The sequence below is a fragment of the Nuphar pumila genome, chromosome 2 (genome assembly GCF_984573655.1).
Source record: "Nuphar pumila chromosome 2, dmNupPumi1.hap1.1, whole genome shotgun sequence".
Lineage (NCBI taxonomy): Eukaryota > Viridiplantae > Streptophyta > Magnoliopsida > Nymphaeales > Nymphaeaceae > Nuphar > Nuphar pumila.
Window position 1 is genome coordinate 17,705,389 of NC_143250.1, and position 20,161 is coordinate 17,725,549.

At 36.9% G+C, this 20,161-nt stretch overlaps 1 protein-coding gene across 1 annotated transcript in view; it reads right to left on the reverse strand.

Annotated features, from left to right (window-relative positions):
- The window catches only part of LOC149844917 (histone-binding protein MSI1), a 33,028-nt gene extending 18,977 nt beyond the window's left edge, over positions 1 to 14,051 (reverse strand). Inside the window, exons 1-2 of the mRNA XM_089995368.1 lie at positions 13,619 to 14,051; positions 9,459 to 9,785 (exon numbers count right to left, since the gene is read on the reverse strand). Of these exons, the coding sequence (XP_089851494.1) occupies positions 9,459 to 9,785; positions 13,619 to 13,963 (672 nt within the window). The 5' untranslated portion in view covers positions 13,964 to 14,051. The remainder of the gene's footprint in view (positions 1 to 9,458; positions 9,786 to 13,618) is intronic.
- Between the last annotated feature and the right edge of the window lie 6,110 nt (positions 14,052 to 20,161).

The following is a 20,161-nucleotide window of genomic DNA, read 5'->3' on the forward strand; positions in this document are numbered from 1 at the left end:
GCCTCCAACGGTCACATTAGTGACCGTTGGGGGCTCCCAACGACTACATGGGGAGCCCCCTAGGTGGCTCTCCTTTTAAGGCCTCTTGGCCCTCTCCCTCTCCTTCTCTTGTGTATAAATAGGGGTGCTCCCCTCTTGTATTTCTTACTCTTGAGAGCTCTCTCTCTTTCAATAAGAGGCATTTATATTTTTATGTTGTGTTGTCTCTTGTGGGTTGGGTATTAGCCCCTCTTTGTTTGTTCATTAGTAAATGTTGTAAGTGCTTAGTGCACTCTTTGCTTTTCCGCATATTTCATTACAAAGCATTGATCTCTTCATTCATAACTTCAATCCACCGATTATTTTTATATGCCTCAGCAAAATTGTATGGTTCCTTTTCTTGATGAATGGGAGTCATAAACAATTTAAAGTCAACAGAAAAGGTATCATAGCTTACCCACTTGTCCGACAGATGGTGCGGCCTAACGGATCTCCTTAATTGAATATGTTGTCCATCAGTACCACTAGTTTCTATTATGTCATGCAAATCATCAATAGTTCCTTCATGGATCCTATCATCGTCATTAGCTCTTTGATTGGGCTATGATTTCAGCTGCACCTTAGAATGACTCTAATATACCAAGGGAATTTGTTGAAACTGAACTGGATGAGAAATATCGTTAAAACCATCAATAAATGATTGGGTCCCTCTATCTTGTCCAATATCCGAGTTTTGTTGCATGCTGAATTCATGATCCTGATTAGTGGTATTATAGCTATTAAGAGTTGTTGGTTGAGGCTCTAGATGGCTGCTGACCGATCGCATATGATTTGGAGGTGTTCCCTCGTGTGATTGGGATCTGTTGGACATTGTTGGGATTACCATAGGCCAGAACTTTATTAATGGTTGAAACTGCCCTGAATCATCTCTTTCAGTTGAAACTGCACACTCGTTTTCGTGGAATATAACATGTCTGGAAATGACAAGATGATTAGTCTCCATATTATAGCACCTATAACCTTTAACCTCATCATCATATCCAACAAACTTATTCCGAAGGAAATTATCTACATGAACGTAACACTTGCAACCAAAGGCACGAAGTATAGAATAATTAGAATGCTTTCCAAACAATCTAAAGAAAGGTGTTTCACCCAATGTTGTGAGTATCATACTGTATTGTACAATACAAACTCGTATTGTGATACAAGTGCATATCATATTTGTATCATATGTATCGTATGATATAGTATCGACACACATTAAAAATGGTTGAATAGTCTTTTTGGGTTTTAAAGACATCTTGAGGGTTGACTCCCTCATTTGTGTAGAAGTCATTAGAGAGGTATTCATGCACCCTAGGACTCATGAGAGCGAGTTGGGGGTTGATCCGTGCCACAAGAGAGAGGGCTTTTGCAATTTGTTCAAGAGTGCATTTCCACCATTGTTCCACTCAAAGAAGTAGTTAAGGTTAAAAAAAACTTATTTTTTGCTTCTAATTGAATTTTATTGGAGAAAGATGGCATCAAATGATCCGGCATAACAATGGGGAACTCGAGTAATGAGTGAAAACCGATTGAAAATTAAGTGCAACTATTGCCATACTGTTTTTTCGGGTGGTATCTTTCAGTTAAAGCATCATTTAGCCGAGAAACATCTAAATGTTGTCGTTGTATGTCAAGGGATTTGTCAAATGCCGTGAAATAGAAATACCAGCAATTACTCACTGACCCGAAAGAAAAAATATAAGAAAAATAAATGAGTGACAAAAATAGGGTATATGCAACCCTTGGAGGATGAAGATAAGCTTCCTACTTCTTATCCTACAGCCCCTAACATAGCATCAAAAGTAGGAAGTCCTGCAGCGAAGGAGAAAGGTGTAGATTGTGCTAGTAGTAGTGTCGCAAGTGCAAAAGAAATAGAAGGAGAAAGAGGAGTTCTTTGAGATGAGGTAGAGCTAGAGGATCTATTAGGAGCTTTTTCCCTCCTAGGACTGCCCCTGGAGCGCAACACGACATTCGTACTGCTATGACTCCTCAACATTTAGTTGAGTAGGCAAATATCGTGGTTGGGAGATGGTTCTATGATGCTTGCATTCCTTTTAATGTAGCAAAATCTTTTAATTATCAAGTCATGGCAGATGTAATAACCATTATCAAGCCTAAATATAAAATGCCTTTATATCATGCTTTGAGAGAAAAAAATTTAGATATTAATGTGAATGAAGTAAAGACATTGTGATGAGATGAGGAAGTCATGAAGAGAAATTGATAAAAAGCATCATGCAAGATGGGTCGACAGGCAAAAAGTCAAGGACCTTGATAAATTTTCTTGTTTATTTCTCCAAAGGAACTATGTTTTTAAAGTCAATTGATTTATCTGGTTTGCCCAAGCAGAGATTCATTGCTTAAGGTATTTGATCAGGTTGTGGAATATGTTCAACCTCAAAATATTGTTCAATTCATTATTGATAATGCAACAAATTATAAGGTAGTAGGTAAAAAACTGATAGAAAATTATGGGTCATTCTTTTGGACCCCGTGTGTTGCCCATTGCATGGACCACATGCTTGAGGACATCGACAACATGGAATAGATAAAGCACAAAGTTGAATGCAGCCAAGATGTTACTAAATTTATTTACAATCATGCATGAATTTTGAACTTGATGAGAAAGTACACTAGTGGTGCTGAGTTGATTTATAGTGCAGTTACCAGATTTGCTACGAATTTTTTTACAGTGCAAAGTCTAGCAAAGAATAAAACTGCACTAAAATTTTGTTTTCATCATATGAGTGGAATGCATATCCCCATGTATAAAAAAAAGTTGAGAGCAATTGTATATATTGTATTCATGAGTGAATTATGAGATTCAGGGGTGAAGTTGTTGAGAATCACTATACCTTTGGTGAAGGCATTTCGATTAGTTGGCAGTGAAGACAGACCAGCTATGGGTTATCTCTATGAGACCATGGATAAGGCAAAAGAGGTCAATAGAAATATTTGAAAGTAAAGAAAAAATTGTGCACCCCTATATGAAACATCATTGATATAGGTCAATCGGACAACTTCATCAACCTCTTTATGTTGGAGCATATTATTTAAATCATGCATTTAAATACTCCCCTAAATTTAAAATGGACAGAAAAGTCAACGAAGGACTTTTGGATTGCATTGAAAAGTTGAATCTTGATTATGTCATTCAAGATCAAATTCACAAGGAAATGAAGATTTATGATAATGCATTATATGATATGGGAAGACCATATGCAGTGAGAAACTGTCATGTTACGTTCAGGTAATTTATTTTGTATATTTCAATTTTAATTTCATATTGTTATTTAGTTATGACGTTTTCTATGATTGTATTTGTTATTGTCTTACTAATTTCTCATTTTCTTGGTTTTTTTTAAAATGTGATGGACCAAGTCTGGGAGTGATGTTCCTAACTTGAGAGCTTTTCTCATTCGTATTTTTAAGCAAACGTTTAATGCAAGTGGATGCGAGAAAAATTGGAATGTCTTTGAGAAAATACATACAAAACAAAGAAATAGATTGGATCACAAAAGGCTCAATGACCTTGTCTACGTTCTCTACAACTTACGACTGAGGAAAAGGTATATAAATTTATAAAGTTTATTTGTCATCTTCATGTGTTTATTTAAAGTTTTTTTATATCATACAAAACCCAACTAATTTAAAATTTTTCATGTCATCTTTTTACGAAAATAAAAAAGTTATCAACAAGGCACACAGAGCAGTTTGATACCATTAGTTTGAAAAATTTTAATATATTGGATGCATGGGTTTAAGAAGAAGCAGATATTTTGAATGTCGAAGACATTCAATGCATAAATATGGAAGGGGCTCAAGATGTAGATGATGAATAGCCTACGTATATTGGAGATGATATGAATGCGAAAGGAGGAGAAGAAGATAAAGATGATGATTAATGATATATTTTTCAAAAACTTGGTTATGATGTCTTATGCAACTCATAAATACATAAATGTTTCATACGTGATTTTATGGTTGTATTTTGTGCAATTCATCATTGTTTCATGTGTTATGATTTTTTTAGAAATTTGCTTGATTTTCATGATTTTTTTAGAATTTTTGAAAAAAATTAGTAAAAATTTACGATTTTTTACCATACGATACGATACGTATCTTATTTTGGACCTGACTAATACAGGCAACGATATGATACAACCTTGGTTTCACCATTTAACCCATCCAAAGGCATCCGATTAATAAGAAACACAACGTTGCGAAAGGCTTTTGTCTACAAGTCTTCTCCCAATTTAGAATCATTCATTATAGCAAGAGTTCATTATGTCACAAGACAATGTTCCTTTAAGTTGTTTCATTCCGAGCTGCAGTCCTTGGGCAAGACATTTCATGCACAATGCCATTCTCACGAAGATATTCAATGAAATAAGTCGAGGTGAATTCACCTCACCCATCATTACAAAAGGCAAGAATTTTTCTAAAAAATTGGGTTTCAACATAGGCTTTAAATTGTTTAAAAGTAAGAAAAACCTTATCCTTGAACTTCAGAAAGAATATCCAAGTGTACTTGTTGAAATCATAGATTTCAAATGGGAATAAAGTTCTTTTATTAGAATGTCCAAACAATAATTCATGACTTACAAATGCAACAACTATTGCAAGAAATAGAAGACCCCTTGACTATCTCTAAGGACGAGTTATTCCATATAAAAGTAAGGTAAAACCAGAAGGGGAAGACATGGAAATCTGATGGAGGAGGAACTTCATTCACCACATAAAGGCCACCACACCGCTTTCCTTCAACAGGCATCTCCACTTTATGTGAATATTCTCCACAGAAGCAGAAGGAAAAGAAACATGAGAATTCATTTGATCGGACAACCGAGAAACAAAAATAAGATTACGCTTAATACTAGGAGAAAGAAGAGTGTTAAATAAATAAAGAGGACCAGATTGGTAGGTACCAAGACAGTGCATATATTAGTGATGCAGTGATGTTTACCATCTCCTGGAATAATACGACCTAATCCATGACAAGGCATAGCATGCATAAATTTACCTTAATCTCCTATCACATGACGTGCTGCCCCGAAATCTAGATACCAAGTGTTCTAAGAAGGAGCCTGTGGGGAGGAAGGAACAATGTCCTTTAACATTATGTTGTGCATGTAAACCTGCAGACCACGAATTCATCGATTGGGATTGTTGCAAGTTTAACGGGCTGAATGTGGTGCTAAGAGTATCGTGATCCTAATATGATGCCACCGATGCAGAATACGAAGGCGGTGTTGTAGAAGCTGATGGAGGCATTGAACACCCAAAAGAAACTCATAAGAGTGCGCAAAAAATGTGCTGGAATAGGAACTGTTAGTGGACGATATGTGGACAGATACCTTAAGTAACAATCCGAACTAATGTGCCCACGTGCGTTTGCCACACATCTGACACGTGACATTGCTATTTGGATGTGGTTCACCATCGGGAGTCAGTAAAAGTCCTGCACCTCTACCGAAGGAGTTGGCTCTACCATGTCCTCTGCCTCTTACACCGTGACCAGATCCATAATATGAGCCAGTAAAAAGAACCTCATTAGACACATGATCCATATTCTTCTTTCCAGAGGAGTAGCCATGATCAAACATAGCCTCGTGTTCTAGGAACATGGAACATAACTGATCGAAGAGAGGTCATGGTCTCTATCCTGAGTACATAGTAACAAACATGTTGAACTTCAACCCCAAACCTCAAAGGGTTTGTATGCATATATCTTCATCCGCAACAGGAGCACCTATTGTTGCAAGCTAGTTAGTGATAGATTTTACCTTGCTTAGATAATCAATCACTAGAATCCTCCCAAATTTTCCTTTTAGATGATAAATTTTAGGTATAAAGATTTGCTCAAACCAATGATGTGAAATTTGCCAAAGATTGTGAGCGTTAATGCCTGTGGGAATATGAAGTAAGACTTCTCGAGATAAAGTGGTTATAATATAGGCTACGACAACTTGGTCATTTTTAAACCATATGGAGAAATCCAGATTTGGCACAAGTTTAAATGTATGCACGTCATCCTTTGATTCAAACAGTAATAAGAACTCTGCAGGAACAGGTAGAATCCTGTCGAGATGCTCAACCAAACCATGGCTGCTGATAAATGGAATGATATGCTTCTTCCAAGTAACAAAGATGGAAGAGTCTAACTTGTCAGAGACAAGTTGACTAAGGGAAGGAAGAGTAAGAACTTAGGGTAGTCATCATAGTTTAAAAACTTGTCGGGTCAACCCAGTGACTCGGTTGACTCGGCCTGGATCGCCCAGTCACTGGGTAAAAAACGAGTACAAACTCCTTTTAAACAAAATCCAGCCGAGTCAGCCAAGTCATGGACGAGTCATGAGCAAGTCATTGACAAGTTAAAAGCGAGTCATGCATATATATTCATATATAATATATTATATATATAATTACATATACTATATGAAATATAATATAAATATTATGTATATTATATATAAAAATATGATTATAGATATATTAATAAAATTATACATTAAATTTTGATAAAATATACATAATATATACATATATTTATGTATTTTATATAAAATATCAAGTTAACGTGACCCGGCCGAGTCACGGGTCAAGGACGGGCAGAGTGACAAGTCAACGAGTTTTAAAACCATGGTAGTCATAACAAGAGGGATATTTGGAAAAGATAGAAAGAAAGCAGAAAAAACACCAGTTTTGTTTTGTTTTTTTGCTGGTCGATAACAGTGACGGAAGACCAACAAAATTTTGCCTGGAACAGAAATATATATATATATATATATATATATATATATATATATATATATATATATATATATTCTTTCAATAAACAAGAAACAAAAGAACTCAAGAGTATATAGACTGTCAAGCAGATTCAGATCTGAATCTATAAGATTCATTCCACCTTTTCTTTTTCTTTTTCTTTTTCTTTTTCTTTTTTTGGAATGACAGCAAGCTATGTCACAGGGATTCGGCTAGCAGGGTGCCGCACCCGCGTTGACGCGACACGGGTACGGGTGCGGCACCGGGTTGCGGTCAATGCACCCAGGGTCATTTTGGTCCAATTTTTCGGACTTGAAAAAAAATTGCCAAGATCAAACTACAAACACAGCAACACCGAAGCTACACCAAAATAAACAACAAATCCTACGGGATTCCCTTTTTCCTAACGCATCAACATGGAGAAGAGGATTCCTTCTTTTCTAAAGCACCATCATAGCAAACAACTATCATTCAAGCAATCAGGTTACGTTAGCGTCAACCACAAAAAAGAAAGGAAAAGATCGTCCCAAAAATGTCCACCATCTAATCAGATATTTGGCAAGATGATAGATCGATTCATAAAGAAAGAGGCTAAAAGACCAAGGGAAGGAAGATCGACGACGAACCTGACCCTTCACTTTGAGATTGATATGGGCCGATTGATCCATCGGCTTCTTGTCTTCCTCCTGAGTCACGGCAGCTCCATACATGGCTAAAAACCTTAGACCGCTCCTCCTTCCTTCCCTTCCCTCTGAAGCAGAAAGAAAGATTCCGAAGAAGAAGACGAGTGAGGGACGACGAAGAAGTAAACGAGAGAGGCAATACAAATGAGGAAAAATAGTGGGCCCCTTCCCCCTTTTATAGGGCGTCTGGTAAGGGAAAAAATAAACGGGGTTTGAATTTTCGAGCGAATCTGCCAGGGGAGTGATGCCCTTTCCGCCATCTCTTCATCTGACGGCCATGATTCGAAGGTACAAATCGTGTGGTCATGAGGGTGTATCAGAAAAGGAGTAGGAGCATCGCGCAGATTCATAGTTATCTGATGAGTATCTTTCGTGTTGAAGGGAAATCCAACTTGGACAATTTCGGGTTGGTCGTGGTCCATGGACTGGCTGTCAACGGGTCGGGTTTGTGTGGGATCAGGGTTTACCCATTCTCCCGCAAATAACACTCAACGGGGTTCACGTAGGGCTGGGAACAAGCTGGGTTCAGCTTGACTTGTATAGGCTCGTTTTACATATTATATATATATACTTTTTTTTGCCGCACCCCCACACCCGGGTTTTTTGGAAGTGCCGCATCCCCGTGTCCCCGCACCCATGTGACATAGACAGCAAGCTTTCCCTTTTTTTTTGAGAAACGATAAAGGAATCTGAAATAAAAGAAGGCACAGAAGGAATGCCTCAGATCTGAATCATTTTCTTTTAGAGAACGTAACTCAGATCTGAAACAGATCAGATCTGGATCCCTTTTCAGAGTACGTGATTTTCTTTTCGGAGGACGTGATTCTGAAAGAAATAACAGAGTTTGTTTTTGGCTGGAAAGTAAAACAGAATTCGAGAGAAAGAAAGAAAGAAAAGGGAGTAGAAGAAGGAAGATGGATCAAATCTTACAGCAGCCTCTGATTTGATGGGAACTTATTCTCGCCCCTGCTCTGATACCATGTCAGTTTTGGGCCTTTTGGCAGCGTTTCAAATCTGAATATAGTGAGGGGGGGGGGGGGGGTGAATGAGAGTTTCGAATCAGAATATAGTGAAAGAGAGGATGAATGAATCCTATGGGACGTTCCCCTATTTCTGCATGCATAAGAGGACGTCCCTAGGTATGTTTATATAGAAAACAATACAGATATTGTATTACATCAGGACTGTTTCACAAGACTTTGAGTTGGACTAAAATTGGTCCAGCAATATGACTAAATATCCTCAGTTGGGTTCCTATTATGATCAGAATTCCTATTATGACCAGAATTCCTATGCCCAGAATACCCTCACATCTTCTATTCCTTAACATGACAACCAAATCAGCAGAAAGCGCAGAACAGCAAGAAAAACATTATTTGATTTTGCAACCATGACAAAAGCCAATCATTGATGAGATTACAACTTCTAAGATAAGAACTCAAAAAGCACAGCAAGTATCTAGTATCTTTAAGAGAGTGCCAACCATTAGGAGCAAATACTGGCATAAATATACCTATCGTTGAAAACATTATGCTGTTTAAAAGAAGTTACTCAAAAAGGTGAAAAAGCCAATAATATGATAGTATTTGCAAGATAGACAAAAATAAACTTATCACCATATTATAATGATATAAATAATGTACTTACACAATCTAAAAATAAGAAGATATCTTTTTCAGATTTATTACCCTTCGCCCTCCCCAACCACCGCATTTTACCTGTTTTCCTCAATAACTCTAGTGAGGTTTTCTTGTGAAAAAAATTGAAAACTTATCTGATGGATTTCTTGCAAGGAACTACATAGAAGGAAATAAATGGCATAAAACTAACAGCAGAGCTTTCCCCAAGAAACCACTGATAATATATGGTTCCAATATGAGCAGATAGCTCTTACGGTAAATTGATTTGGACATTCCAAACTAAAACCGGATTGCACCCAACATGACAAGACAGCCCCTCATCCCTTATAAACTTTACCTTGAAGACCTGTTGAGCTTCAAGAGCCTTGTTTTTGGGAGTTGCATTGATATCCCACAAACATATCTGAGCATCATCTGAGCCACTAAGTAGATGACCCTGCTTAAAAGTACTCCACGACAAACCGTAGCCTTCAGTATTGTGGCCTCTCAACCTCAGATCTGGACTACAGGCTCCATCTAATGGAGGCTTGGATGGATGCTTGCTATAATCAAAGACATAGACCTCTGCACTAACTGTTTTTGTTGCAATAATGAAAGGATTTTGAGGCATGTAACGAGCTCGGTTGACCTCTCCATCATGATTTATCTGCTGAATTATTTGAACCTGTGAAGGAGAAAGTTTTAAGAAATTAGAACCACCACCAAAATGCACAAACCATACAATGTCGATTTTTAGTTCCTTCATTGGAAATTGCAACTAAAAAGATTTATCTAATTGAGAAAATATGAGCAAGACAAGAAGTAGGTGAAGTGTTTGGATTTTGCGAGCTGTTGCAACCACTGCTACCTTTCATTCCAAGAGCAGACTTAACCCCCTATTCCACCTGATGCATAGAAATTATATATAGCCTTTTAGGGAAATCAAGGGATAGAAAACAGACAGACTAGGATTGTTCATGCAAATATCCAAATAGTGAGGTAGAAAAGCATCAATGATTTCTGCCTGATAGAATAAACTGAAGCTTTTGACTCCATGGAAAAACAATGTACAGCCTAACATTAGCTGTCAGGTTAAAGAAAGCCTCAACTATGTACCACTTTATACGAAATGAAAAGCATATGATAACGGAAATTAAGGGCTCTTAGTTCTCACAAAAATAATAAGCTGCCTACAAGGATAAGAAAGGGAAAGCTGAATAAATAAATTAAGGTTTTGACTCTTTTAACTGCCTACTAGGAAAACTATAAAATGGAACTGATGAGAAACAACCGAAACATCATGCTCTCACAAACATTAGGAATTAAGCTTTAAGCTAAGCTTAGTTGTCAAAGGCAACGTCGCCTAGGCGACCTAGGTGCAGCCCCACCACCTGGGCTATTAGGTTTGGGTGGTGGGGCCGTATTTTACTGCCTAGGCTGGGACCACCTATGCTTAAAACCTATTTTTATCCACTTTTTTATGTTGGTTGACCACGGTCCATGTGGTGTATAAAAAGGGAAAGGGGGGGGGAGGGCCTTTACCCTTTTCGCTCTCTCTCCCTCTATCGCCCTTTCGTTCTCCCTCTCTCGCTTTTTTGCAGCAAGAAGAAGAAGCGCTTGAAGATACTCTCTCTCTCTCAGTTTCTCTCTCTCTGGGTTTTCTTCCTCTCTTCCCCCTTTTTTTCCTTCTCTTTTCTTTTTTCCTTTTTCTTCTTCATGTTTTTCCTTCCCTTTTCCTTTTTTTCTTCTTCTTCCTGTTTTTTCTTTTTTCTTCTTTCTAAGTGATATATATATATATATATCAAACTGTGTGCGTGTAATTCATATATGATCTATTTTATAAGCATATATCATAATATTTTGCATTTCATTTATATATTATATATTTTGTATTTCAATTATTATAATATGTATATAATATATATTCTGTGTGTGTTTCATTTATATGTGTGTGTGTGTGTAATTCTTCATATATAATCTGTTTGACATTTGTTGATGCACATACATATATATCTGTTTACTGTATGGAAATATATATAATTGCATGGTTTGTTTATTAGCATGAGTTCATTTCTTCTTCTTATTTGTCTATTGCTTATTTTATGTCTATTGTTGTTAATTTTTTTGTATACATGATTTTATTTGTTGTATGTTGTTTATTCACATTGTTAGTTGTATCATTTCTTTATTCAATTGTTCATTTAATATGTTTGACTGTTTCTGAGTTATAATCTGTTTATGTGCGTGTGTGTGTGTAAAATTACTATATAATTTGTTTTCTTATCTGTTTCACAGTTCACACTTCACATACACATTTTTTTGTATGCATGATTTTATTTGTTGTATATTGTTTATTTACTTAAATAGTCGTATGGTTTGTTTATTCAATTGTTCATTTATTCTTAATTTTTTTGAGCAGGTTATGTAATATAATTGCTTTACAGTGTTCAATGACGTTATTATTTGTCTATTGCTTATTGTTGATTGATTTTATGCTGTATACAGGTTTCTTATTAATTTTATTAGTTTGTTTACACATTTTGAATGTAAGTCACAGGGATTCGGCTAGCAGGGTGCCGCACCCGCGTCGACGCGGGTGCGGTCAACCCGACCCTGGGTGCGTTGACCGCACTCAGGGTCATTTTGGTCCATTTTTTGGATTTTTTTTAAATTGCCCTATGAAATGGGCTGCTGAATTTTAAAAAAAAAATCTTCGGGGGGGCTGCCCCCCTATAACCCCCCGCCAGGGGCGACCCCTGCCCGCTGACCGTGCCGGGGGGAACCCCCGGACCCCACTTCTATATATATTTATATATATATATATATTACATTTTTGCCCCTGCTGCACCCCCCCCCCCCCACCCGCACCCATATGACATAGTTTGAATGTTTTTAAAATTTTTTATTTGGGGTACCGCCTAGTCCACCTGGGCCTTTTTAGGGGCTCACCACCTAGGCTCCGCCTAGCGCATATGACAATTAAGAAGCTAAGTAAAAAAGATTAAAAAGAAAAGAAGTTTAGGCAAAAAAGGGGGAACATAAAGCCCTCAAAAAACAGGGGTTTCAACCTTGCCATGTATTGCATATGGAAAGAAACATAAAAAAATATCAATTTGTCATCCACATTATTCCAGCATTGTCTCCCATGCAAAGACAAGACAATTTGAAAGAAAAGTATACATTTCCAAAAATAATAATATTAAAATTTTCCCACAGTTAAAGCCGAATCCTAAACCTGCCTCTAGTCAAGCCCTAACTGACTGCATTAAAACTAGAAGGAACCAACGAGCCTCAAGACCTAACAACAGTTCTCACTCCGAATGAAGAACCCTTTAAGAAAGCACAACAAGACAGAGCATAGAACATCATATCACCACCTTCACCTAAGAAAATAAACTAATTACAAACAAGGGTTTTCATTTTGTACAGACAACATTGTGATACTTCAAGCACAAAAATCCTCATAAATAGGATTTAATTGTTTGCTGGGCCCCTCTATGTGCAAAAACAAAGATATGAAATATCAGGAAAAAGTACCACCATTCTGTAATATAAGGAACTTTAAGGGCTCTACTTATCACAAATAATGCATTTTCTACAAGAAAGAAAGGGCAAGGAAAAACCAGCAAAGTAGGATTTTGATCGAACCACGTAATCCCTACAAGGAAAAGTACATACTGGAGACACCAAAAGTGATCAATACAGTGTAAACATTTGGTCACACAAACTTGGGCTAAATCCTACAAACCGAGGAAGAGAGAGAGAGATGGAAAAGCTGAAAGCTTTAGTAGACTCTATCAGAGATGAATCTAGAGACAAAAAGACACAAAAAAGGTTTCAACCTTATCAGTAGTGACAGAAAAGCAAATGTTTAGATAGTTGATAGTTCTCACCAGCGTCAGTGCATCTCCTCTCCAGAAAAAAAGGAATAAATTCACAGAGAAGAACTCCCCCTTTATTTCACCCAAATATTAAACTTGAACTCTAAAGTATACTCATCACATTACAAAGTTAAACTGCAATAAGCTACTTTAAAAAAAAATCCAAAACTCCAGCAGAAATCAAAAGAGACAAACCTAACCTAGTGCAAACCCTAATCACATTAGGCTCAAAATAATAACAAAACACAACGACCACCGTGAGAAGCCACTTGGGATTAAGAGCACAGTAATAAACCCAGGAGCCCAAACAAAACCCACAAACCAAAACAACACCTTTCACCCTTTCGACCCCTAACCCTAACCCTAGGCAAATCGAAATCGACCCAACCAAAAAGATCAATTACTCAGAAACCGGCAAAGGCATAAAACCCTAAATAGAAAAAAAAAATCCAAAACCCCAATAAATCCCACAAACCAAAACTGCACCTTTTCATGCTTTCCACCCTAACCCTAACCAACAGGGACAAAATTAACAAAAAGGAACCAATTATTCGATCGAAAAGAACCATCAAAGCAAATCAAACCAAGAGGCCGCCAACAAAAAGGGGTAAAAAAAAACACGGGGAAAGGAAAGTACCTTGCCGTTGGCGCAGCCGAAGCCGCCGATCTCGCCGCGCTCATCTTCGTACTGGCGGGCGTCGCTCTCGGCGTCCTCGAGGGGGAGCTGGACCTGGGCGAGCATGAGGTAGTTGGGCTCGTTGTCGGAGGTGTGGGTGCCGAGGATCATCTTCTGGACGGAGTGGTCCTTTCCTGGTGGCTCCTCCCGGTCGGGGAGCCACTGGACGGTGAGGGATGGCCATTCGAGGGCGTGGGTGATGACGAGATCGTAGAGGAAGGGCGTGTTCTTCTTCCAGATCTTGTACTCTTCGTTGATCAGCCGCTCCTCGATCTCCCCTCGGAACCCTTCGTCGTCCTTCGCCATCCCCGCCGCCGCCGCTTCTTCTTCTCCTTTTTCCTTTTTCCTTGGCGGGAAAACCCAACGGCTACACCTAGATCCAGAGAGAGAATCTTCGGAGGCTCTCTTCCCTTTCTCATTTAATCTTTTATAGGGCTTTTTCCAAAATCATCCCTAACTTATGAGCCATTCTGAAAATTACCCCTGCCTTTTCCATAATCATTTCACTTACAAGTTACAACCCTCCAGGGTAGAGGAGTCGACCGAAACTGCTTAGCCATAGCAAAATGACCTTGTTACTCATCATCGAGGGCTCTTACCATTCTCAAACATGATAATGGTGAAACAAGTTTGCTCTCTCTCGAGTAATGAGAAACTCATTTTAGCATCTTCTGCAATCATCTATCCTCATTCAAAGAAATAGCAGCTTTTGACTTTCAAGTTCTATCTCAGAGTTACCCTCTCCTTGCTCTTGATTTATTTGGGTTGCTAACACGTCAATCCTACCAATTGTTGGTACCAAGTAGGATTTAACTGTTGAAGGAGTAGGACTCTCTGCTATGATGGAGTCCACGTCCAGATCAAGATCCACTGAGTCCACACCTCATACGAAGTCACCGTGTGATGAGATTCAAGAAGTCCAATGGCAAGAAGCTTCCAAGAATTCTAGAAAATCTCCATGTGACAAGAACACTTCTTGTAATCAAAGGAGTTCCAACCAAGATAGAAATATGAATGTGATTGAAGGCCTACGCATGTATACATACCGTCCCCGTTGGCTATAAATACAAGCTCCTCTCTATCAAAGGAGCGTGAGTGAGAGAGAAGCCTCATTATCGCCTAGGCTTTACTACAGTCGAACCACGTTAAATGTTTTGTGTTTATGTTTGGTTGTGGTGATCGATCATTGTTGCTTGTGTGTGTGAGTGAGATGTCGTTGTGACCATAGTGACAAATATAGCAAGATTTATAAAAAATCTCGTGATAATATTGTGAGAAGTTGCCTGAAAGTTTAAAACGGCAATTTCTTGCGAGATTTTCAAAATATCGCGAGATTTAGGAAAAAACATAAATATCATGATTTAAATGTGATATTTAAGTTTTAAACAGCTATTTATCATGAAAAAAATCATGTATTTTTATTAATATTTTCTTATAAAATTATTTTTTATTATTTTTTATTTTATTTTTTATTGCCAATATTTTATGAAAAAAATTCATCATGGTGGACGTTCAGTTGTGCTGGTCAAATACTCAAGTGTTGTTGTGGTTCATTTTCTTGCAAGTCTTCGTGTGCAAGTGCAAAATCAAGTTCGTAGCTTCTCATTTCATGACAAATCAAACCTTCAGTTCTTTGTTGTCATCAAACTCAAGCAAAAATGCCTTTACCTGCTTGATGGCAATAAAGTTACACTGCAACAACTATTTGCATTGGCAATCACAAATCGAGTAAATAGTATACAGTCAAGATCTTATCAAATTTGTTGATGGATCCTTTGTGGCTCTACCACAACACGTAGTCCAAGGTAGCAATATTGTTCATGATCTTGAGTATATGATTTGGAAAATATTTTATCACTATCATCTTTCACATTTAATATAAGAATTTTTTTAGAGTAATAAACTCAATCGAGTTGTGTCTACATACGGCTTTGTACTTTATTTAATACTTAGAGGCTAATATATGCTCGTGATTGTGATTATGTGGATCGTTCAGTATTTAGAATGGTTGAAACGTAGCCTTAGATGAACTCGTTGATGCATTGGGTTTTGAAAAAAGTTTTAAAAGGTTGAATTTTTAAGGATGTTACAACTTTACAGGTGATTTCTAGTGTCAAAATAATTCTTCCATACAGAGACATCGTTAAAGCTCACCCCCCAATTGGGTGCACTGAGGAATAACTTGTAAATTACCGTTGTCCACAAGTCATTGAGCTTGCAATAAATCATCCTCAATTCTCCCCTTGTTCAGCTCTATATTGCCCACCCTCTCCACAATCCACAATTTTAACCTTTTCTTAACCTCATATAACTTAAATGAAACAATGAATATATGAACCCCCAAAATCGGAGAGTTCCAAGCTTTAGCTACAATACCATTACAATCTGGCAAATAGGGGAGGGTGTTGTGTGTTCTCCCCGGGACACAAATTCACGTGTTCCGGTGTCTACGGAGGAATATCTTGGGACCCGTGATAATTCATATGCCAATGTTGCCCACGATGACTTTATAATACAATAATATATAAAAAAAGGAAGATATGCTTTTGACAGAAATGTCCTTCCGTAAGATAGATATGCATTGGACAAAAATGTCCTCCCGCTCCCCGTAAATAGATTTTCATGTTTCACCTTTGTTTATAGCTTGTGTTACAACACATGGCCGCCTTTTCGTTTCTGCTTTGTGTTAGATAGAAAACTTTTCCGGGTTCATTCCTACCTCGTGGAGATAACTATAAATTGAACGACTGGTTCGATCATTGGTAGGCGGCATAAGGGAATTTGTCGGCCATCTCTTTTTACAGTCTTCTCTTCTTCGTTTTTGTTAGGCAGTATGAAAAAAAGCAATGATGCACAAACATTCCAACAAGTGTCATTAAAGTGTGGTTAGTACATTTCCATGTCCCCATGCTATTGTTGAAGAACTTATGTCGTCGTGAGTGTCATCAAGGCGTTGTTTTGTTATTGCAGATAGACCTTATCGTTTCGACGGTTGAAAACTTGAAGATATTTGTAAGGCGATGGAATCTGTTGACAAAAATGCTTGGTTGCAGATGTGAGCAAGGGCCTCTACCCCATCTGGTATCATCCATTCATTCAGTATATGCAATGTAACGCAAATCGCGGTTGCAGTAACATGTATATCAATTTATGAGATATTGTTTTGTTTGTTAATATCGATTTGTAATATATTATGCTGAAATGTTGAATATCGTTTTGTAAGATATTATGTGTTTTCTAGTGTCAATTTGTAAGATATTGTTTTGGTTGTTAATATCGATTTGTAAGATATTATGTGTTTTCTAGGGTCAATTTGTGAGATATTTTTTTGTTTGTTAATAGCGATTTATAATATATTATGTTGAATTATCATATATAGATTTGTAAGATATTATGTGTTTTCTAGTGTCGATTTGTGAGATATCATTTTGTTTGTTAATATCGATTTGTAATATATTATGCAAATTGTCGTATATTGATTTGTAAGATATTATGTGTTTTCTAGTGTCGATTTATGAGATATTATTTTGGTTGTTAATATCAATTTGTAATATATTATGTTGAATTGTCGTATATCGATTTCTAATATACTATGCTGATTTTTCGTTTACCGATTTGTAATATACTATAATGAATTGTCGTATATCGATTTGTAAGATATTATGTGTTTTCTAGTGTCGATTTATAAGATATGGTTTTGTTTATTAATATCAATTTGTAAGCTATTATGTTGAATTATCGTATCGATTTGTAATATATTATGCTCAATTACTATATATCGATTTGTAAGATATTATGTGTTTTCTAGTGTCGATTTGTGAAATATTTGTGAGATATTGCATGGTAAATAACAACTCGATCCATAGTATAAGCAAATAACAAATCGTTGTTGCTTTTATATTGTGATTCATTCAATCGTTTCTTTGACTTGCTTAACTAATTGATATCCATTGTTATATGCATCTTGAATAAATCATAGTAAATGTATGCACTGGCTAACACAATTTGATATTTTTTTCATGACAGTGTTGAGCATATCAACTAGTTGCAGTGAAGATGATGTATCTCAATCATTGGAAAGTCATGAAGCAATGGACATCTGTACTATCGACGCACATGAAGAGTGAATATATGCACTAATGATGCACGTGATAAGAAGAGTGCAAGCATTGGATTCACTCTTGACTTGAATATTCCAGCAAACGAAATGCAATTCGAAGAATGAGATAGATGACCATAACAATGCACTTGACAAAGGTGCAGGCACCTCAAGTCTACATGATAGTACACTTGACTTTGTTCATGTAGAGTGAATGTTGTTTAATAATGAGGAAGCTGCATACAAATTTTATAATGACTATGCCTTAAAACTTGGCTTCAGTCTTAGAAGGTATTATTGGGCAAAAAATGCATAGGGTGTCGTGTTGAGAAAGGCATATGTTTGTTCTAAGCAAGGTTGGAAGAAGTCAAGTGGAAATCCAACAAGGAGCAAGTCACATTCAAGATGTGGTTGTCCAGCGAGAATGGTGTTAAGATGACTTCCGAATGAGAAATATGTAGTTCATACTTTAATCAGTGATTATAACAGAGTTTGACAAAAAGTTTACAAGGTGTATACTTAAGAGCGTAGATGAGGTCATGATAGGCTCAGATCAATTCGAAAGCGAGCTATGGAATACAGGAATCACATGTGAATTATGTTTAAGTCTTACCATAAAGTTAGTTGTTATGCCTCTTTGCATGACCCAATTTCCACATTGTCGAATTTGTTAAGAGTTTAATAAAACAGGAGGTGAATATGCTTATACACTGGATGGTCTTATTAAGAAAGAGTTTTTTTATGAAGCCATTTTTATAAATCGTGAGCCGCGAAAATGGCTTCATCCAAAAAGCTATGGAATACAAGAATGTCGTGTGATATCTGTTTAATAATGTATCATTCACATGTATAAATCGTTGTCTCATCTAGCTTACAGAGCTACAATTTTGACAATGTAGGTAAATCGTTGTTGTTAAGTGCTTCTACAATTAGTAAAAAATGTTGTCTCATCTAGCCTTCACATATACAAATCGTTATACATATATTGTAGTTGAATCGTTGCTTAAAAACCATACTACGTAGTTGAAAAAATATCTGCCTAATCTTCAATATACTTCAGGACAAATATGCTACAACCGGTATCGTCATTCACTTAGTATATGCAATATATAGTAAATCGTGATTGTAGTAACATTCTAGCGATTTGTGAGATATTGTTTTCTTTGTTAATATCGATTTGTAAGCTATTGTGCTGAATTTTTGTATCGATTTATAATATATTTTGCCATATGTATAGCGATTTGTAAGATTTTATGTGTTTTGTAGAGTCGATTTGGAAGCTATTATGCTGAATTTTTGTATCAATTTGTAATATATTATGCGATATGTATATCGCTTTTTAAGATATTATGTATTTTCTAGTATCGATTTCATTCACAATGACAAACAAAAATATATATAAAACCCTACCCGACCCGACCTGACCCGTTGTCCAGGTGTAAAACCCTAATCTATTTAACCTCTCTTCCTCTTTTATGCTGCAACGTAGCTTTGTCTTCTTCTTTTTCTCCTCCACCTTCGTCTTTTTCTCCTTCTTCGACATTTTTGTCAAACGCATATCTATCTTTTAGAGACTCATTATACAGAATAGATCACCCAAAAATCCATACCGTTCATCGTCGAGTTCATTTTCCTGCTGCAAAGCGATTCTATGTGCAGCTACATATACATCCTCTCTAAGAAAATGAGCTCATTAGTAATGGCAGCCCACTGCACCATTTTCTTGAACTGAGGCTGATAGAGACTCTAGCATTGGTGCACTCTTGACAATATAGTTCACAAACTTCAGCTCAAACACCGTCCCCTTGAAGGAGTCGATGGGCTACATCATAAATCGCTTTTACGTATTTATCTTTGATATACTTTATGATAAATACGTAAAAGTGATTTATGATGTAGCCCATCGACTCTTCAAGGGGACAGTGCCTGAGCTGAAATTTGTGAAGCATATTGTCAAGGTGTACCATTGCTAGAGTCTCTATCAGCTTCAGTCCGAAGAAAATTGTGCAGTGGGCTGCCATTACTAATGAGGTCGTTTTCTTGGAGATGATGTATCTGCAACTGCACATAGAATCGCTTTGTAGCATGAAATGAACTCGACGATGAATGATATGAATGTTTTGGTGATCTCTTTTATAAAAATGAGTCTCTAAAAGATAGATATGTGTTTGACGAAAATGTTCTCCCATAAATAGCTTTCCACATCCCCGCACTAGGATTGCATTAGAAGTACATCACTATTTTGGACGTGAGTTTCATATTGGTGATGATATCTATTTTCTTTCTTGATGATGGTCATGTATTGTATCTAAGTCAAACCATTGGTCATGATGTATTGTAACTAAATACTAATATTTTTTGTATATGAATGTGGTTGTAAATCATGTGGATTTGTAGTTACTTAC